At 37.5% G+C, this 21,471-nt stretch overlaps 9 protein-coding genes across 9 annotated transcripts; 5 read left to right on the top strand and 4 right to left on the bottom strand. All coding sequences in view use genetic code 12, as the record gives it.

The window, feature by feature from the left end:
- Positions 1-294: 294 nt before the first annotated feature.
- I9W82_003586 (HOS3) lies at positions 295-5,329 on the top strand (the record flags this gene model as incomplete). Its single annotated transcript, XM_067692567.1, has 3 exons — positions 295-1,142; positions 1,589-2,702; positions 3,110-5,329. 3 exons carry the CDS (start codon positions 295-297, stop codon positions 5,327-5,329), a joined length of 4,182 nt encoding a protein of 1,393 aa, XP_067547984.1.
- A 708-nt stretch (positions 5,330-6,037) lies between these two features.
- On the top strand, positions 6,038-9,430 carry BEM3 (Bem3p; the record flags this gene model as incomplete). The annotated part of the gene is made up of 1 exon (XM_067692566.1): positions 6,038-9,430. The coding sequence occupies one exon, from the start codon at positions 6,038-6,040 to the stop codon at positions 9,428-9,430; it is 3,393 nt and encodes a 1,130-aa protein (XP_067547983.1).
- A 100-nt stretch (positions 9,431-9,530) lies between these two features.
- I9W82_003584 (transcription initiation factor IIA large subunit) lies at positions 9,531-10,394 on the bottom strand (the record flags this gene model as incomplete). Its single annotated transcript, XM_067692565.1, has 1 exon — positions 9,531-10,394. One exon carries the CDS (start codon positions 10,392-10,394, stop codon positions 9,531-9,533), a length of 864 nt encoding a protein of 287 aa, XP_067547982.1.
- Positions 10,395-10,724: 330 nt separating this feature from the next.
- Positions 10,725-13,352, bottom strand: FZO1 (mitofusin; the record flags this gene model as incomplete). Its single annotated transcript, XM_067692564.1, has 1 exon — positions 10,725-13,352. One exon carries the CDS (start codon positions 13,350-13,352, stop codon positions 10,725-10,727), a length of 2,628 nt encoding a protein of 875 aa, XP_067547981.1.
- A 328-nt stretch (positions 13,353-13,680) lies between these two features.
- Positions 13,681-14,322, top strand: I9W82_003582 (ureidoglycolate hydrolase; the record flags this gene model as incomplete). The annotated part of the gene is made up of 1 exon (XM_067692563.1): positions 13,681-14,322. The coding sequence occupies one exon, from the start codon at positions 13,681-13,683 to the stop codon at positions 14,320-14,322; it is 642 nt and encodes a 213-aa protein (XP_067547980.1).
- A 1-nt stretch (position 14,323) lies between these two features.
- On the bottom strand, positions 14,324-15,148 carry I9W82_003581 (uncharacterized protein; the record flags this gene model as incomplete). Its single annotated transcript, XM_067692562.1, has 1 exon — positions 14,324-15,148. One exon carries the CDS (start codon positions 15,146-15,148, stop codon positions 14,324-14,326), a length of 825 nt encoding a protein of 274 aa, XP_067547979.1.
- Positions 15,149-15,260: 112 nt separating this feature from the next.
- SEC15 (Rab GTPase-binding exocyst subunit) lies at positions 15,261-18,026 on the top strand (the record flags this gene model as incomplete). The annotated part of the gene is made up of 1 exon (XM_067692561.1): positions 15,261-18,026. One exon carries the CDS (start codon positions 15,261-15,263, stop codon positions 18,024-18,026), a length of 2,766 nt encoding a protein of 921 aa, XP_067547978.1.
- Positions 18,027-18,047: 21 nt separating this feature from the next.
- I9W82_003579 (uncharacterized protein) lies at positions 18,048-18,389 on the bottom strand (the record flags this gene model as incomplete). Its single annotated transcript, XM_067692559.1, has 1 exon — positions 18,048-18,389. The coding sequence occupies one exon, from the start codon at positions 18,387-18,389 to the stop codon at positions 18,048-18,050; it is 342 nt and encodes a 113-aa protein (XP_067547977.1).
- A 160-nt stretch (positions 18,390-18,549) lies between these two features.
- On the top strand, positions 18,550-19,389 carry COX11 (Cox11p; the record flags this gene model as incomplete). The annotated part of the gene is made up of 1 exon (XM_067692558.1): positions 18,550-19,389. The coding sequence occupies one exon, from the start codon at positions 18,550-18,552 to the stop codon at positions 19,387-19,389; it is 840 nt and encodes a 279-aa protein (XP_067547976.1).
- Between the last annotated feature and the right edge of the window lie 2,082 nt (positions 19,390-21,471).

Genomic DNA, 21,471 nt, shown 5'->3' with positions numbered 1-21,471 from the left:
ATGTAGACAAACCCAAAGGATTGTATATAGGTATAAACGTATATGCTATCGATTTATGTCGTGTAGTGTAGTGTCGTGTCGTGTCTCGTCGTTTAAGTTACGACAAAAAGAAATTGCACTTTCAAAAAAAAATTTCTCTTCGTTTACAATCATCAAAAACTAAACCATCGTATATTCTACAAGAGAGCTCCATCTCATCCATCAGAAGAGGTTAATTAATCACAATCTAATAAGGCTTCTTATAACTACACAGATACTTTTCCATACATATTCTTACTACTTTTTGTTCACATAATGTCGCCATCATCAGCAACAACTACACCATCAGCAGCAGCATCAGCACCTCCATCAGACTATGCTAAATTAGTAGCTAGTCTTTCCCCAGAGGACATACTATCCAAATGGTCTGATATCACTCCATTGAAGGATATTTCAGGTATCCCCAGATCCGCAGGATCTGATTCGGCAGGAGCAACAACTTCATCCTCCTCCAAGACTGCCAGTCAGGATTCAGATTTATTCACTGGTCACGATGAAGAACAAATTAGACTTATGGAAGAATTGTGCATTGTATTGGATTACAATGATAAACCACTTGGTGCAGGAACCAAGAAATTATGTCACATTATGGAGAACATCAATCAAGGTTTATTACATCGAGCATTTTCAGTGTTTTTGTTCAACGAAGATGGTAAACTTTTATTGCAACAACGTGCTGATGAAAAGATTACTTTTCCTTTAATGTGGACAAACACTTGTTGCTCACATCCATTATGTGTTCCTAGTGAATTAGGTATAGGCTCTACTGCCGCCGCTGCCACTTCAGACAATGTAAACGATTTGAATACTGCTGTTGAAGGGGCAAAAGTAGCAGCACAAAGGAAATTGGATCACGAATTGGGAATCCCTTTAAAAGATGTCCCAATTGAAAACTTTACTTATTTGACAAGAATTCATTACAAAGCTCCAAGTAGTGAAGGAAGTGCTTGGGGTGAACATGAAATTGATTACATATTGATTTTGAAAACCAAGAATGATATTACCTTGAATGCTAATTATAATGAAGTTAAGGATTACAAATATGTAAGTGCTGACGAGTTGAATCAAATGTTTGAAGATGATTCATTGGTTTTCACACCATGGTTTAAGTTGATTTGCAAGACATTCTTGTTTAAATGGTGGTCTAATTTGGATAACTTGTCGCAATTTAAAGATGATGAAATACATCGTTTACTATAAGAGAGAGGGACCTTTTATGAGGACTATGCTATGCACTTCTCCTCGTGTATAGTACCCAATCCGTTAACTTTTGTTTGTAGCAATAGACCTGATTTAATAAGATAGTTATATTCATATATACGACTGAGTCAATTTGTCTCATTTTGACTTCTTTGAATTTCCTGCATTTAAACATTTCTCTCTCTCTTTCTCTTCTGAAAATCTTCACCAGTAGCTTTTCCACAGTACTCCGAAAAAAACACATACCATTACTCAAGTACCAAAAATCCCACAGACGTGTATCCCCTATGATATCAAGAAACCTCCCCAAGGCTACAAGCTCCCTCCTCTTCAAGCTTCAGACTGTCAGGTGTCTCGCCACTGATGCTTCACCATCAGTTACGACAGAAGCGACGACAACGACGACAACCACCACCACAGTTAAGCACAAGAGGAAGCGCACTTTCTTCACCGATAAACTCAATACAGGCCCATCATTTGACGACTTTGTTAGTGGGAAAGCTAAAGATATGCTTGAAGATCCATTAGAATTAGCCAGAAAGGACCCTAATGCTAAATTACCAAGCTGGTTAAAAGTACCCATCCCTAAAGGTAAATCATTCCATAATGTCAAAAAAGATGTTCGTGAATTGAAGCTTTCTACAGTTTGTGAAGAAGCCAAGTGTCCTAATATAGGTGAATGTTGGGGTGGTAAAAAGTCGGAAGCTACTGCTACCATTATGTTGCTAGGAGATACATGTACTAGAGGATGCAGATTTTGTTCAGTTAAAACTAGTCGAGCTCCAAGCAAACCTGATCCAATGGAGCCGGAAAATACTGCTGAAGCTATTAGTCGATGGGGGTTGGGATACGTTGTGTTGACGACTGTTGATCGAGACGATTTGATTGATGGAGGAGCTCATCATTTGAAAGAAACTGTGGAAAAGATTAAATTGAAAGCTCCACAGATTTTGGTTGAAGTATTGGGTGGTGATTTTAGAGGTGATTTGGAAATGGTTAAAGTGTTGGCTGGATCTGGGTTGGATGTGTATGCTCATAATATGGAAACAGTTGAAGATTTAACTCCACATATTAGAGATAGACGAGCTACTTATCAACAATCATTAGCGGTGTTACGTACAGCAAAGGAGACAAAGCCGTCATTAATCACCAAGACCTCATTGATGTTGGGACTTGGTGAAACTGATGATCAAATCATGAAGACTTTAGCAGATTTACGTGGAGTTGGATGTGATGTGGTTACATTTGGTCAATATATGAGACCTACTAAAAGACACATGAAGGTGGTTGAGTATGTGACACCAGAGAAATTTGATTATTGGAGAGATGTTGCATTAGATATGGGGTTCCTTTATGTTGCTAGTGGACCATTGGTTAGATCTTCTTACAAGGCCGGTGAAGCTTTTATTGAAAATGTGTTGAAAAAGAGAAGACACAATGTTGGTGAAGCTCCAAGGATACTGGTTGAGGATGTTAAACCAAGCATCTTTCGTAGATCATAAGAGAGTAGACATATAGGTGTATTGGAGTATTTATTAAAAGGAGTTTTTATTTTACAGTAACAAAACGCGAAATTAGAAATCAAAACACCAAAATTATACACCAAGAGATCAAACGATTCAATTCAGTTGAAGGTGATGAGATGAAGTTAACTTTTGGTATGCTGAAAACAGTATTGATTCTTCTCACAACTCTTTACAACATGGAGGTGCCTTTTTTACTTTGTATGTCAGTGGTTCTTCTCTTTGGTCCCTTCCTCCACATTAATTCAATTTTGTGTTTGTCATAGAAAAGTATTGAATCATTTTTTTTTGATGCTTGAGCAACCATAGATATTCCTTTCTTCTTAACACATCATTTCTAAAAACAGTTTGCTAGAGTTGCTACAGGAGTAACCTCCATCTGTCTCATGCCACCTCATAATAGAGTGTCCCATCATCACCGAAATGATAGTGAGGATTCACTAATTGAAGCGTTTGAAACCACGTTAACAATCAAACCCAGTACCACTGAATACGAAGATAATGACATATCCATCGACCATACAGTATTACCCAACTCAACAATCAACCACACCACCACCAGTATGGTTGATATTGAAGAGTTGGAAGAAAATGAACAATTTGAAGAACAAATTCCCAAATTTAAAACTAATCGAAGGTATAGTCTACTTCCTACTAAAACTGCATTCAAAAAAATTGGTTCCCCTGGAGTAGAAGAGTATTACATTCAACAGAAACTTGATCCTAAATTTCATGAGATTTTAAAACCTAGTGCACTTATTGATGAAAAATTGATTAAATATCATCATACATTTAGTGATTTTATTGCATCTAATCCCCACATAAATAAAGAATCACCTCGGTTCCAACATAACTCAGAAAAAACATTGGTTATCTTATCTCCCTATAGTCCTGAACATGCATTTGGTAGGAAATGGGTAACAAAGTCATACTTGTCAACGATTTTTGAACGACCACAGCGATTACTTGCAAGTTGCATTGGTGTTGCTTCAGCAATTACAATGTACCCTTTTTATTATAAACTAATTAATTCAACTAAAAGAAGTTCCATCTTTGCATCACATGTTAGGAAAATACATGGAAGAAATTGGCCCAAGAAATTATTTGAACTTTGTTTGGAAAGTCATGAGAAATTGAATAATGATGAGATTGAAGTGCCCGAGGATTGGAATACTGGTGATATTTATCTTACACCAAAGACAATTAATGCGATAGAAGGAGTAGTTGGCACTATTGAAACTGCTGTGGATAGTTTGTTTAAGGGTGCATCAACATCTGCACCTCAAGCTAGTATTGGCACTCCCTCCTCATCTATTCGCAATCATGATTTGGCATTTGTTGTGATACGACCACCTGGTCACCACAGTCATGCATGTCTACCTAGTGGATTCTGTTTATTAAACAATGTGCAAATTGGGATTGAATATGCATTTGAAACGTATGGAGTAACCCATTGTGCTGTGTTGGATATTGATTTACATCATGGTGATGGATCGCAAGATATTTGTTGGGAAAGAGCTGGGTTTACCGGAGATTATGGACAACAAGCAGAAGATGAAGTTGATGATCCATCGTTGAACCCTCGAAATGAATATGGCAAGCGATTTGCTACGTTCCCTAAAGTGGGATATTTCTCCCTTCATGATATAAAATCATACCCTACTGAATTGGGATTTGCTACAAAAGAGAATATCAAAAATGCATCAACTTGTATTATGGATCATGATTTAAACATTTGGAATGTTCATTTACAAAATTGGAACACTGAAGATGAATTTTATAAACATTATCAAACAAAGTATGTGGCGATATTAAATCGAGCTAATCAATTTTTAAACAATGCCAAGCGACAACATGAACAAGAATATGAAGAATACTTGACTCAATTGACTAAATATAACAAGTATTTACAAAAACCACATCTTTATCAAAATAAACCAGAGAAACCAACACCGCCACCAGCTTACAAGCCATTGATTATTATATCAGCTGGATTTGATGCATCTGAATATGAAGACCCACAAATGCAGCGACACGGTATTAATGTCCCCACGTCATTTTATGCCACTTTTACTAAAGATGTAGTAAAATTAGCCAAGATTCAAACCGAGGGAAAAGTAATTTCATTTCTTGAAGGTGGATATAGTGATGGAGCTTTAACAACTGGAATTTTTTCCCATCTCATTGGATTAAATAATGATGATGATTTCTTGTGGAATCAAACTTGGGGTTCAGAACAAGTTGTCAAAGAGCTAGTTAAAGGATGTAAGAAAAACTGGTCTCCTTATAAACACCCAAAAAGTGAAATCACTATTTGGGCTAATGAAGTTATTAAATTGGGAAGGTCAATGATGCCTAACGCCATCTTACCAGCAAATCATATTTACAGGGATCAAACAAAGGATGTAAACGGTGTCAATGGCAAACCAATTAATCGAATGGTTAAGGATCTTTTAGATAGTGGGGTTGGCGTAATTGAAACTCCTAAACTGAAAAAAGTTGATGAACGTGATGAGATGAAGAAGAAGCCTGTTAGACATACTAGATCGTATTATAAAACGGTATAGTTTTAGAGCATAGAATAGAAAGCATTTAGAGAGAGAAAAGATATCTCTATTGTATTAGAGTATACGGCTTAAGCGAGCGAGACGCGCTACCCATGTATCCTTTTAAACCTTAAAATGAAAACAATAGAGTAGGGATCATCGTACAAGGTGGGCTGAAACAGTATACGAGGAAGTAAAGCAGGCCCTTTCTATCCACAAAAGGGGAAAAAGATGAGCTAAACTAAAGGTTCATTTCCTACTTGTACCTAAAAAGATGGCTGTCTTTCTAAATCTAAAAAATTAGAAAAAGATTACCTAAAGCAGTAACCTAAAAATTATTATTCGAGGAGGAATGAACTAACTCGATTACTTTTTGTGATTCGTGACTAAGATTGATCTATAGATGTAACCCTTTATGGCTATTTGTAGAATATGCAATCTATGTTTTCAACAGTTTTACGCTTAAAGTATTTGCATATACGGTATGTATGTATGTATGTAATGAGTGTGCCTGGCGTGTATAACTTTTGTTGCGTGAAACAAACCTTAAAAGCAAAAAAAACAAAAAAAAATTAAATCCCACACGCCAAACAAAACACAACAACAACACTAACACCAAAAGGATAACAAGACAATCTAGGCTTTTTTGTCAATCAATTGTTCTCGCACTTTAATATAACTACTTCAGTTGGCAACAGCGGAGAGAGACATCGTTATTAATGATATACAATGCAGGCACTAAATAGTCCCTACGTCCCACCTTTAGAAAGCAACAAGATTCACCAACAACAACAGTCTCCACACCATCCACCTCCTACATCAGCACCACCTAGACTAAACCATCACCCCACCCACCACGTAGAATATTCTCCATCAGATCCCCGTTTTGATCGATCACATCTTTCCGATGATGAGTTTATTAAACGATTAATGTTTGAAAATAAGGAGTTGAAGAGTGTGGTTGAGTTGCAGCTGAAGTTGATTGGTGAGTTACAACACCAGTTGAAGAGTCATAATGTTACTCCAAAGGAAATTGAAACGATTAAAAGTAATGGATCTGCAGATAAAGAAGAGCCTGTGGTAAAGAAAAAGGGTTCGTTTAGGATACAGAAGCCGGAGTATTCATCAAATTCTAGTAGTATTAACACTTCTCGTCAAGTGTCTACGTCCAACATCAATGAATTACCAGTGAATAAGAATATCGAAAGTTTGAGCAATTTGCTGATTGAACAACAAAGTGAGAGTGCAGATGATGCATTGGACAGATCTCACACAGACTCTCCTACTGAAGTACCTATGAGATCGTCTCGTAGGAGACATGCCAAGAGTGATTTAAGTAAGGAGCACGAGGATACTACTATATCACAAGATTTTGACACATTGGGATCGGTGGAACACCTGATATCCAAGGATAAGGCTGATGCGACAACATTTTCTGATAAACACAATGATACTGTCAGGGCCCATGAAGAAGAAGAAGAAGAAGAAGAAGAAGAAGTCTCCCTGGACAGCTCCAAGAGTGCACATCTGGATGATATATCAGTAAATGCATCAGAACTAGAGAATACAAAGAGTACTGCTCTACCAGACGACAATTTACTTCAAAGCCATGACATGAAACCAACTGAATCAGTAACGTCTATATCCGAAACGAAGGACGCCTCTTCCGGTCAAATATATGCCCAAAATAACAAGCAAAGGAGAAGTACCAGCAGTGTTGCATCCGCATACAAGTCGTCAAGAATCAAACCACCAGGATCACTGCGAACATTATCGAATTCAAAGAGCAGTGCCGACTTAATGCCACCACAAGCACCTTTAAACAAATCACTTAGTGATAAGAATGGATCGCATGGTAATTTATCGCTATACAATACACCCCCTAACAATACGGCTCCTTCATTTACTGGGAAAGAGAGTCCAACATCAATCGATATGGACAGTGTTAGCAAGACAGAGTCATTCTCTTCGGCGAAAATACGGTTGGAAGACGATGATCTACCTGCAAGGCCTGAATTATTTCATGCTGGTTCACACAATATACTGGGTCAAGAACTAGCTACACCATACAACCCAGCATCACATCAGCAAAACTTACAAAGACCCGCTTTCCAAACACCAACTTCCTCAGCGCAAAACTTACATCTTTCGAGTCCACAAACGCCAGGGTCTAGCTTTAGTGTTTTGCATACGCCAAAGATGGATATGGATGAGTCGGCATTGTTTATTAAGCCAGAAGAGTTCCATACGATATTCATCAAGGTTGTTAGTACAATTCACGTTACTGCATCTACTGTGCAGAATTCAGCGAAAAAGACCGAGGAACCCAAGGTGACAATGACCATTAATGATCGAGAAACCAATAAGGAAATGTGGCGCATCCGCAAAACTCATGCCCAATTGTGCGACTTTGATACTGAGATCAGACCTATCGTGGAATATTTTGGTCTTGCCAGTTTACCCGACAAGTCCAGTTTTGTATCAACCACACCAAGCAAGATTGAACAAAGGAGATCTATTTTGCAGAAATATTTCAACTCGATTTTCGTTATGCCTCATATCCCACGTATGGTGTTGTACAAGATTTGTACATTTTTATCATTGGATTTTGTGAATCCATTGGATGATTTCAAAAGTGGGTCTAGAAAGGAAGGATTTTTGGTACGAAGGTATAAAGGTTTGGGTAACAGCTGGAAGATAAGATGGTGTCAGATTGAGAGCCATTACCTCGAGATTTATCAATACCCAGGTGGTCAGCTCCAAGAGTCGATATCTTTGCGAAATGCACAAATTGGACGACAAGCTACCGATTCAGTGGCCGAAGATAAGGGGTATAGACACGCATTCTTGATCATGGAGTCACCAAAGGCTTCCAAATTACATTCAACAACAAACAAACACTTTTTCTGTGCTGAAACTGATGAAGAAAGGGATGATTGGGTGACGGCATTGATTGAGTTTACCGAGCCTTCACTGGAATCAAATGAGTCATCGCCTCGAAATACATATATCAGTCAAGATACATCTACTGATTTGGATAAGAAGTTTCTGTATGACAGTTATAGCCAAGGCCATGAGCCTGTTTATGGTAGCCGTTATTCCGGAGCCGATCAAAGCAATACCACAATTGCATCGAGTTCTAGTGATGATCCAACAAAAAAGTCGAAACTTCGAAATTATTTTTCATTCAGAAGCAAGGATACATCGAATGAGGACCAACAACAGCAACCGTTACCACCACAGCAACAACCACAGCAATATCAACAAGAACAGGAACCGCAATTGCAACCACGCGACTCGCATCTACAATCACATCCTTATTCTCAATTTGGCGCTCCACAACAATCCGCTTATCCACCACAAACAACCAATGGTTATTACGCACCTCCACAACCATCCATGCCGAATCAAACTTCAAACAACTCTGTTCAACAGTACCTCGATGAGTTGAATATCGGAAACGATGTCACCAAGTCCATATTTGGCCGCGATGTTGAAGAAGCTTATGAGTTATCGCATCATGAATATATGGGACGTGAAATCCCCAGTATTTGCTACCGATGCTTAGATTACTTAAACAAGACTGGTGCAGTTTTCGAAGAGGGAATTTTCCGATTAAGTGGATCAGCATCTACAATTCGACAATTGAAGGATATTTTCAATAATCAATACGATTTGGACTTGTTTCAATCCCCGTTGAAACCAGATATAAATACCGTTTCTGGATTGTTCAAGACTTATTTGCGAGAATTACCAAACCCAATTCTTGGAGCACAAACTTATCAACATTTAAACCATATTATGCTTAACAATGCTCAAACGTTGCCACCATCACAAATTGCCCTTATTTTCCGTGACTTCCTCAACGACTCAAACAATATCGAGAAAATCAACCATGATTTATCTTATATCATTTTCAAGTTCCTCAGACAAGTCATATCTCAGAATCAAATTAATCGTATGAATTTGAGAAATGTGTGTATTGTGTTTGTTCCAACATTGAATATCAGTCTTGAGGTGTTGAGCACCATCTTGATTGATTTTGAGTGTATTTTTGAGAATGGTAAACCAATTTCAGATTCGAATCGAGAGGTGTTGGATTTGCATATACCAAACTTTTAAAAATCAAACGACGTTATGGATTGACTTTTCTTTACGAAATATATATATAGATATACGATACGAAATTGTTCTTTATTATTACTCCCATGCTACACTCTGTCTACCATTCACATTCTCCTGTAGCTTTATGAAATACATAATCTTTACCATCAATATTTGCCACACCTTCTTTCAAATTCGACTTCCATTTGTTCTTAATTCTCTGTACTTTATCATACAAACACAACATAATTTGTCCTTCTTGATCTCCATCTTCATCATCTGATTTATCACTTTCTAAATCATCATCTAAATCCGAATTTATATCATCTGAATCATTAAAAATATCACCATCTTCATCATCATCATCGTCGTCATCATCGTCGTCGTCGTCGTCATCTAAAGTCCCATCAACTTGATGGAGCTTGAGGTTGGTTTTCTTCTTTTTGGGGTTTGTCTTCTTTTGTAGCAGGTTTAGTACCTCATTAGGGTTATTTACATGTAGTGTCATTTCAAAAGTACCATCAGTTTGAGGCAACGGCGGGAGCGATAAACCATCTTCATTGGGTTCCTTCTTGACCGAAATCGATGGCAATTGAATTCCTAAATCATTATTGTAACTCAACACATCAGAAGCAGAAGCTGAAGCAGCACCACCATTTTCGACATTGTTAGCTTCAGCATTGTCCCCATTAGTTGAATTCGCAAGTTCAGAAGTTGACGCAACTGGTTCCTGCTTTACTGCAAGACCACCAGCACCAGCATCATTACCTAGTAGCAAACTTGGATCATCATCTCCATAATCCTCATTCTCATCCCATGAAAATTTCCCAACTTTTGATTGCGATAGCTTTTCACACCATATCTTGCGCAACTCTTGTAGTGTAGCTTCGTCAATTCCCATGTTTTCAAAATCTTGACGTGAGTCGGATATAACGTCTTCTATTATGGTTTCGTATAACTTGCTAGCTTCTGTGTTTGACATGATAAAAGGCAAAAATATAAGGGGCTGTAGTAACGTAAGACAAAGGAAGAATATGTATATAGTAGCTTTTTTATATGATGCAACTGGATTCAATAAAGTTACCCGAGGCTAGACTGTGAATAGTGCTGATTGATTTGCAAATTCTGGTTGATATTTTGCCCCTTCAAGTTGGTGTAGCAAAGTGGTGGATTTTTTGTTCGCTCCGCTTGAACTTTAATCAATTTATAGGTCGTGCAAATTGGCAAAAGTAAACCATACACCAACCACTACGTAATAATAAAAAACAACGATTATTCCATACATATATACAAAGTTACTACATAAATCATCTCAATCAACAAGGTTGACACTCTCCAAATCAATCTCCTTCAAAATTCGTTGCTGATCATTGACTTTAGTCAACAAATGCTTGAAAAATCCTGAACTAATTTCAGCATCCTTAATATACGATTCCAATTTCTTCTTTTGAGATAAATTCTTATCAATACTAGTTTGGAAGTTATTCATTACTTGTCTTGATGAATAATTCAAAACCTGACGACACTCAGCAGCTATACGTGTTGAATTATTGTGGATATAATTCATCTCTTGAATCTTGTGTTTAATCTTTTTAGCTTGCTTTCTTGGTAAAGCGTTTGGAATGTCTTGTATGAGATAGTAAATTGCGATACCAGATACACCAATAAGTATAGGAACTGCAACCCGTTTGATAGTGTCGGTTGAAACGTAATTGGTAAAGTGATACAAACGATTAACCAATGCTCCAGTGGTCAAAATCTTACCAGATGAATAGATTGTATGTAAGGTCAATTGGGTTGGTAATTGTTCCTTCAATGCAACCGCATTTGATGGAAGGGCTGTGATGACAGAAACAGGATTAAAGTATGAAATTTGTTGTTTTGTAGCATTCACGTAATATTCAGGTAATCCAACAAACACCAAAAATGAATCAATTGAAGGATCAAAAAAGTCAGAAACTTCAATAGTATCGTCAATGTTTTTACCAATGTCATCTTTAGCCCTGGAGAACATCAATTCGGAGTTAAATTTCTTATCATTGAGGAAATCTTTACCCAATGTGGTTTTACCGTATCTTGTAATTTCATCCACTTTAGCCCCAGTGAGTTGTTTTGCCAGTTCTTCACTTTTCAAAACCGAATCGTAAATAACATCCATTAATGCCAATTGGGACTCCTTTGCATATTCAAAAAGGTATTGTAATCCTTCGTATTGAACCACTGGCCTATCACCCAAGTTGTCAATAACAGAAACCATTTCCTTGGTGGTGTCATTGTATGCTTGAGTACAAGCTGCTTCAATTACCGCACTTATAGTATCAGAAATCTTGTGGGATTTAGATATAATCTCTTCAACTTTTGGAGCAACCTGGTTATTAAGCTCCAATAACTTTTCTTGTCTCTCATCACTGTACATTTTCTCATTAATCTTGCTCAATGTTTGCAAATCATGTAACAAATTGAGAAGATAACTTTTCGCTGGTAATAACTTTGATATTGAACGTTTTTCTAAAAGGAACTTTCGCAATGAGGCTTCAAGAAGATCAAAGTCGGGGTGGCCAGGATCATTATCATCGCCATTTCCATTGTCGTCATCACCACCGTCATCACCTCCATCGCCACCATCGCCACCATCGTGGTTAATTTCGGAAGAGCTGACAAAATGGATAAACTCCTTTGCATTCTTGTAGGTATCAGGTGAAAGGTTCTTGATTTGATCCAATATCCGTTTCTTACACTTCTCTTTGTCCTTGATATTGTCAAACCTATTCACCACAATGAACACATATCTCTTTTCATTAGCAGCTGCGGCAATAAACTCCTTTGCAGACAATGTGAAATGGTTCTCAGCACTAACCACAAAAACAACCAAATCAATCTCCTCTTGACGTGAAAACACTTGTGTGGTCTGATACGAATCCATGTTCAAACCAGGAGCATCAATAAGTTTGACATCAACGACACCATTGCGGAGTAAACTTTCTTGGAACGAACGATTATCAAGAACATAGACCTTTAACAACTTGTATTTATCACAATCGTACACTAAATCTTCCAATTCCAGAAGCGGATGTACTTCATATGTCGATTCATCATTCTTTTTGTACTCATTCTCTATAGGAACCGCGTGTACTTCTTCAAGACCCTCATTCTCTTTCTGAGCATCAATCACTTCACAAAACACAGATGTACATGGTTGTTGGTCTTCTGGAAGTAGTTTTCTTCTCAAAAGCGCATTACAAAAGGTCGACTTTCCTGCATTCAAATCTCCAGTAACAAACACCTTTGACGAAGTATCGTCAACCCTTTCTTTCAAATTGAGTAAGTACTTGGTCTGCCCATGAAGTTTCTTTTCCAACAATGCAGCTATTGACTTTTTGTCCAAGTTTGAAACCAAATTGTCATCCCCATGGCCACCACGTATATTTATTTTCAAAATCTTAAACTCGGGTAGCTCTTTACTAAGATCATCTTCTTTCATCTTTTGCTTTGCCAATTGCTTGATACTTGAGTTTTGTCTCACCAACCCTAAATGAGCTTTTGCACTGTTTAACAAAATTTTCGATCCATCCTCAATTTCCGTTGGATAAAATACTGGACGCTCTTTATTCTCCTTGATGATTTCTTCAATAAGTTCTATAGTTTGGTTGATAGAGCGGTCCAATGATAGTTTGTTGTCGTTGTATTTGAGTTGCTGCAATGATGCATTGTTATGCTGTTGATTTTGAAACTGCATTACTCGTCTAGCATCCAGGGAGCTTCCTTCCTCGCCATCAAACAATGTAGTTCCATCGTTTGATAAATGGCTTTCTCCAGGTACGTATACCAATTGCGCAGGCTTATCAAAAGATCCATCTAGAAGGGTCAGTTCATCGTCATCACTACAATCATTATTTTGACGACCCTTTTCCTTGGACGCAAGATTTGGAAACCCAGTCATGATGTGAAAATAGTAGTCGTGAAGATTGTAGTGTGTTTATACAAACAAATTTGTGACTACTTTGCTTTGAAAGTGTTTCTTTTGAATAACTGGATGGCAATATGTACAAAAGGAATGTTTTGTAAATCCAAATGGAGTGATTTCTTCTCTCTCTCTCTATATAAAAATTTTCTCTTTTTGTGATCATCGGAAATTAAAATCCATGTGCACGTGATATACACGCACCCTCTTTGATTATGAATCTCGGATATCTCCATGAATTATATATATATTTAACAATCAATTCCCCAAACTTTTATTGACATCTTTCTTTTCTCGATCCAATAGTATGGTTCTTAAAACTTTTGAATTAGGAAGCAGACAGCACATTGTTGCTAGTCCTTTGACACCTGGGTCGTTTGCTCCATATGGTGGTGTAATTAGTGCTGATCATCAGCTCCAAAATGTTCAAAAATCAGAAGCAAACTATGGAACCGCTATCAAGTTACATAAAGTGGCACCTATTATTAACAACTTTGCCAAATCTAAAAGCGGCGCTAAAGAAACGGCTAACTGGAACATCTTCAGATGTAAAGCACCAAAGCATTTAATTAAACATGGTGGTGGAAAATCCGTGTACTTATCTAAGGTATTGGAAAGACATCCATTTAGTACACAAACATTTGTGCCAATGGGTCAAGACAAAAGCAAATTGTCGTATTTGGTTATTGTGGCAAAGACTGATGAATCAAGTCCAGATAAGTTACCAGACCCTTCACAGATTAAAGCCTTTTTATGCAAAGGAAATCAATCTATTACTTATGGTGCAGGAATATGGCATGCACCTATGGTTGTGATTGATGAAACGATCTCACACTTGGACTTTGCTGTCTTGATACACGAAAACGGTGTAGCTGACGAAGACTGTCAGGAGTGTTACTTTGATCCCGGGTACGACATTGAATACACTTTAGCTACATCGAAACTATAATCTATATAAACTCCATGAATTCATCCACTATTTCTTTTGCATACTTTTCCCTTTCATCTTGAGGTAGACCGTTGGCTTTCTCTCTTGCCAAGCTGATCTTTGAAAACATATCTTCTAGATCATTGGAATTACCTTCGTTCAACAAGCTTGTCTGCATGTCTTGTAGCTTGCTGTTCTTGCTCTCCTGATACTCGACTTGATCTCTTTCAACTAAATCCATAGTAGACCAATCGTGAGTTTCAAACAACTCCACTAGCCTGTCTTTTCCGACACGCTCGCGGTACTCGTTAATGCCACTTTTTTCCAAATTAATAAATTCAATTCCATGAGTTATAATCTCATCCTCAATTGCATCCATTTTGTATAGTTCCACTCCTTCTCCAAGGGGCACAGTCCCAACAATAGCTAAAAATCCATCCCAGCTAGACAGTAGCTCTAATTGAGCACGAATCTCATCCACTTCATTTAACAAATTCGGTAGGAATTGATCGATATTCATATTGAATGTGAAAATAATCCCATCAAGCGCATCTCGTAGTTCCTTCATCTCATCGGTGAAAAAGTCCCCTTTCCACTCGCTCAACTCTTTTATATACTTATCGACTGATGCTGAATTGTTGCGGTTGGATGGGTATTCATCAATCATGAGCTTCAAGTTTATACTGTAATACTTTGTGGATAGTGAACACGTTTGAATTATACCACTGTGAGAGTCACTGCTCACTACTGATCTTGTTGAGGTTTCATCTCCCTTCAGAATTAAATCACTTATACGTAGTTTCCCACTATTTGGTGGACCTATAATGAGTACGTGGTTGGGCAACATTTTAGATGAAAAGTTGGTTGTTGGTAGAGGCAAAGAAAAAAAAAAAAATGGGCCACTCCGTTAATACCGATCTTTAAACTACCAGAGACGTATCACCAACGCACACGCCACCATGGCTCCATCGAGAAACAGTGGCCCAATAGTTAATGGCCACAGTGAAGCAAAGACAGCCGCAGAGGCTAGTGATAAAAAGCAAGCGATTGACAGTATCCAATTGGAAAACTTGCTACTTCGAGACGAAGAAATATTTCAAACGTCATTGAATTCGGATGATTATCTAGATAGCCTTGCGCCTATTATCAAAAATGCAGTCAAGCTGAATGGATTAAATGAGTTGATTACGAAATTGAATGGTATAGTACAGCAAAAGGATGAAGAGTTGAACCAAGTGTCGATCGAGTCAATGGACGAAATCCGTCAGTGCATGGAAACAATCGACAGTATCCATAGAAGTGCAGATGAATTGAACAATCAGTTCCTCACCGTCAATCAAGGGTTGAACAAATCTGCATTTGAGCTAATGACAAGAAAGAAAAACTACATCAAGTACAAAGAAGTGTGCAATAGAATAAATGAAACCCATGTGGTATTAACTGAATGTATTCAGGTATTAGAGTTGATGAATAAAATTTTAGATTTGATAAAACAGACAAAGTACTTTCTGGCATTAAAGTTGATTGATGAAATGACCAATATTCATATACAAAAAGTGGAGGAGTTTAGCTTTGCCAAAAAGATTGTTGCATCAACACCCCATTTAACCAAAATGATTGAGGATGATTCGTTTGAAAACTTGACCAAATGGCTATCGATTCATTTAGAGAGGAAATTGCGTACTGTGGGAGAAACCTTGTACGAGAACCTTGCCGAATTGCAAGACATATGGAGGGACCAACAAAATAAACATGAAATGTATAAACCATACAAGTTGAATTCACCGGTGGAATTGAGTTTGAGAGATCCAAATTTGAACTACGATATTTTCGATGATGAGTCATTGCAGATCCCCTTAAATAACGTGTATGATGCAATCTTGGTGTATCTGACTTTACACGAGTTAGACACCCTTCGAGATATTTACTACAAAGAATGGATGAAAAAGTATAGCAGGATTATCTGTCCACTTACATCAGCTTCTGCCAACAAGAAGGAGATTGTATTCAGCAACAACGAGTTGGACGAGTACTTGAAGAAAATCGCAGCCTTCTTTGTGATGGACAAGCAATTGAACTTGATTACAAAGTTTCAATTGCGAACAAACAATCAAGCAGATGACTTGTGGATCTCTTATGTCTCCAAGTTGAAGCCAGTCTTGTTATACAACTTGAAAAGGAACGATTTTTACGATCTTCGGGAGTTGCATGGATTCAAGCAAATTGTTGGTGACTTTATGCAAATCATGGACTCCAATGAATACTACATTGGTGATCTTTATGAAGTGTTGATGATTATTTTCAAAGATTATTTTGCACCACTAATTGTCCAAGATTTTAGAAAGCAATACATTGGAGCCATGCAAAAGGAATTATACACCTCATTGCAAGCGGATGAACGGAAATACAATGACATTATAAAGACGTTATTTTATCACAAGGATGCACCTTTTGCCCCTAAAAAGGTCAAAAACAGATTCCCAGTGAAATTTCCATTTAGTGAAGATTATTCAACATTTTGCAAGATCTTACACAAACTTACTACCAGAACATTAAAGTTTATTGACGTGTATTACAACTACGAAATCAATGAAATTATAAACATCATTGTCAATGATATATTTGAAGAGTTTTTGGGAGAAAAGAAGGGATATGGAATTGCCTGGGAAATTGAAGATTTCATACGTAAAAATTCTACAAACAAAGAGGTTACTGCTCAAAGTTTTGTAAATTTAGAGCACTACATTATAGGATTGATTGAAGTTGGCAAGCTTCTCAATGTCAAGTTGAGGCAGGAAACGGGTATGGGAATCCACAACATTGACAACACAGGCACGTTTACATTAAAGGCAGTGGAAACGTTTACCAAGTTGAAGAAGTTTTCCGAAGACACACTTTATCAAATGGTTGATACGAAAGTGAGAGAATTATTAGATTTGGTCGTGTATGATGAGTATGAACCACTGGAGCGCAATTCAGAAGCAAACTTCTCCATCAAAGATTTTGCCATGTTTTTGGAAAATTTGTTTACATCCATCTTTGAGAATTTATCACCACAATTGCGTACATTGGGATTGTTTAGAGCATATGACTTTGTTTCACAATTCTTTTTGGGAATACTACATGATGCTCCTAGATATAACTCCGTGTTTATTGACAACTTTGATTTGGATATCAGGTATCTTGAAAAATCAATGAAGAAGTTGGGCCGAGCAGAAGAGGCAATGGATGCGGCACAGGGTAACGTATCAATTGATTCTACATTTGCAGAACTTAGACAATGTATCGATTTATTGAAATTGGACAACTATGAAGAATATTTGACCAACAGTACATACAGGACAAGAAACTTTAGCTCCATCAAGTTTGAAAAAGGATCACAATTGATCAGCAAGATGCAAGGACGAGACGATGCCATTTTGGCTCGTACTCCAAGTATTCAACGTCCACCTCCTCAACGTTCCAATACCATGAAGTCACTCTCCCATTCATTATCCAATCGAAACTTTTCCAATCTTATGGGAAACAGACATAACGATGAAGAAAGCACGCCTGGATTGAACCTCAACTCCAATCCCAATTCGAGACCTGGTTCACCCTCGCAATCTCCTCGTGGAGAATCTAGACATTCGCCAGCGTTAGCTTCAGGTTCAATTTCAGGTTCAAGACTTAAAAATTTTGCAGGAAAGTTTAAACAAGGGTCAAATGGGTATAATGGGGAGTAAGCGTTAAGCTTCTTTTTTGGTTTACCAAAATTTCAACTTTCCTACCCAACTTTGTCTTTTCTTTAGTTCTTCCTGTTTCAACTCTGTAACAATAGTGTGTACTTGAGATTCCAAATCATTAGACTTTGCCACTAGATCTGCCTCAACTTCTCTATATTCTAAATTTGTCCAAAGACTATGCAAAAGTAGATATGTAGTTAATGAAATTGTGAGGGTGTTGAAAATTGCATGGCCAAATTGAGATATTTTTGGCTTTGGTGGGTCTATGGAAGGTTCAGGTATAATTGTTGAGTATTTGCGGGCGAGCCTGACGATAAGGGGAGATGGTCCAGCAATAGATCGTATAGGGGAACGAGATATCATATCTTGGAGATTTTAGTTCAAGACGATGGATGATTGACGCTTGATGATTTTTCTTTTTTTTTTTGCTTCAAGAGACGATTGAGCTCACCTGTTTTCTTTTTTTCTTTTTTTTTGTATTTCCCTGAATATCAGAAGACAATACCATCTCCATCGCAACAACATGATCGGAGTTATTAGACTACGTACTGCAAGTTTGAGGAGTATACATGCGTTGAGGTTAGCCCGGTCACCGTTTCAACTTCGTGCTGGGACTCTTTTATCACGCCAGTTTCATCAATCGAGCATCTACAAACAACTTAACCCACAACAACAGAGTCAACCTCCAGATGAGGCTAAACTTGATGCTGAAAAAGCTCGTCTTGATAAACTCATACACGATAGAGAAGAGCGTCAACGGTACAGGAACAGGACTGCCATCAACTACACTGCTTCGTTAGGTATTGTTTTTCTTGCATTGGCGTTTTGTGCTGTGCCCTTATATCGTGCCATTTGTCAACGTACTGGATGGGGTGGTATTCCAATTACTGATAGTACAAGATTCACCCCTGATAAGTTGGTTCCAGTAGATACCAATAAACGTATTCGTGTGCAATTCACTTGTCAGTCATCTGGAGTATTGCCTTGGAAATTCACTCCACTACAACGTGAGGTTTATGTGGTGCCAGGAGAGACTGCATTGGCATTTTATCGTGCAAAGAATATGAGTAAGGAAGATATCATTGGAATGGCTACGTATTCTATCATCCCAGAAAATGCTGCTCCTTATTTCAACAAGATTCAATGTTTTTGTTTTGAGGAGCAAAGGTTGAGTGCTGGGGAAGAAGTTGATATGCCTGTTTTCTTTTTCATTGATCCTGATTTTGCCAAGGACCCAAATATGAGAGGTATTGATGATATTGTGTTGCATTATTCATTTTTCAAAGCAGCTTATGCAGATGGAGAATTGTCGGCAGTGCCTGCTACTGGAAATGTGGAATTCAAAGCGGAAATGGTGCAGTGATGTGGACGGATGAAATGGTGTCTTATTGTAAATAGATCACTTGTAAATAATTAAATGCCATTTAGCCAATGTAGTGTCATTTCCTTTCCGCGACATTCAACAAGAATTGGAAACAAAACAAAGCGCTTATTGTGATTACGATGTGGAGAGTTATCAAATCCATCAGTAGATTCCACACTTGCCTATTTTTCTCATTGCAAACACAGTAAGAGTGTTGTGTTGAGCTGTGAAAAGTCTCGGCCATTGTATGTACAAACGGAATCTAAAAATAGATCAGTACAAAGTTTTGTTGAGTAAACTTCGTGTACTCAATTATCAAGCTAATCCATGTAGATGCTTGAGCATTAAAAAGAGACGGTCAAACAATGTTGTGTATGAATATCGATAGCAAAATGAGATTCTTTTGTCCAATCGCTTTGCAAATTTGTTCAATTCCGATCTCTCGCTGTTAACCTTTACCACTGCATTTTTTTGCAGCAACAACGTACATGCATACATCAATTGAAACCGCAGATGGAGCATAAAAATGAAATGTCTAGTTAGTACTCAATATGCTTTCGATATTGGGTTATGTTGCAACTGTTGCACAACTGGAGTAGGATTCCCTTTTGAAGATGACACAAAAATCCTAGCAAGAAGATTACAAATATTTTTACTAACCCATTAGTAATAGGAATAGTGCTTAGTTACGAACATTCATAATCAAAAGCCGGCTGTAGGTGTGCCTATTGTTGTTTGTAGAGCGATTTACCACAGTATCGATGTCTCTGTCTCTGGACAATAATTACAGCACAAAAGCGCAAACTCTAGTTGTTATATTTAATTCCGTCACATATGACTTTGTGTAGTTATGAGACAATGCTTATTACACAAATATCTCAGTAAAATTTCATATTTCCTTAAGCTCGACTCTGATTGGATAATAACTTAGAATTAAGCTTCTTGAATTGTTAAAGAAAGAGGCTTTGGAGTAGGTTTAACCGCCATAACTATGTATAGCCAAGAAAAAAATGTTAGGCAGTTTGACATGAAATTTTGAGTTATTTCAACGGTAATAAGGGGGAGCGCCAGACTAAAAGCGCAGAGCAAAGCTAGCAATCTACCTAACAGTGCATTTCCCTATATATGCACGAACCAATGAAAGGTGAGAAGCCCTGCAGTGATCTATCTCGGAATTGACGATATCGGACACTTTTTAATTGGGTGAAAGCACCGCCCCCATTCCTGTTTTAAACGTGTTCTTATTCCTTGTCAGAGAATCGATTATACAAATGTGGTTCCTTTTTGCCCAGAAAAAAAAAAGAAGTATAGGTGTAGGGTGGTTGTTGTAGCCAATAATAGGTCGTATGATGTACTTTACCAAGTAAGGATAAAAAAGTTCAAGAGAACAATAGACCAATTGACCAATAAGTTCAATTGTTTTTTTTTCTTTTTTATATCCTTTGACGAGTTTTTATTGTTGGTTTTGTTCAACAATTAGCATAACAGTTACAAAAGAATGCTTTATTGTTCGTTTTGTTTGTTGATTAAATTGATTAATTGATTGATTGATCAGATAAAAAAAAGGGATGAAAAATTTTTCTTGTCCTTTGGCGGCAACTTGCAGGAACGCTCATTCTTAGAAAGAAGACACACCCCTTTATAACTAACCAATGATAGGTACATGACTCTACTTTGCCATAAAATTGAAGCTCATAAAGGGCCTGACTAGAATTGCCTACGCTGTACAATTTTACTGGTAAATTCTAGACCCATCGAAAGAATGTAACCTGCCAACAATGTCACCATTTTGTGTTATAATTGTATGTCAATTTTAGCGCTGAAATTTGAATTATGAATATTAGTAAGGGATGCCGACACTTTTAGAAAGAAATGCTAATAATAGATTAAGCTTAAGCTTTTGACACTAGGTACACGTTTCTAATTAAACTTTGAACTTTTGCTCCCCTATCTACGAACGGCATAACTTCAAGCTGTTAGACTGTTCTTGAGTTAATATACGAGCTTTCAAATTAAATGTTACAGTAGAAGAAGGAAGACTCTGGGAAATAAAGCAGTCAAGTTTGTTTCCTTTTGTACTTT

This window comes from Candida metapsilosis (genome assembly GCF_017655625.1).
Source record: "Candida metapsilosis strain BP57 chromosome Unknown scaffold4, whole genome shotgun sequence".
NCBI classification, from domain to species: domain Eukaryota; kingdom Fungi; phylum Ascomycota; class Pichiomycetes; order Serinales; family Debaryomycetaceae; genus Lodderomyces; species Lodderomyces metapsilosis.
This window is presented reverse-complemented; position numbering and strand designations above follow the sequence as displayed.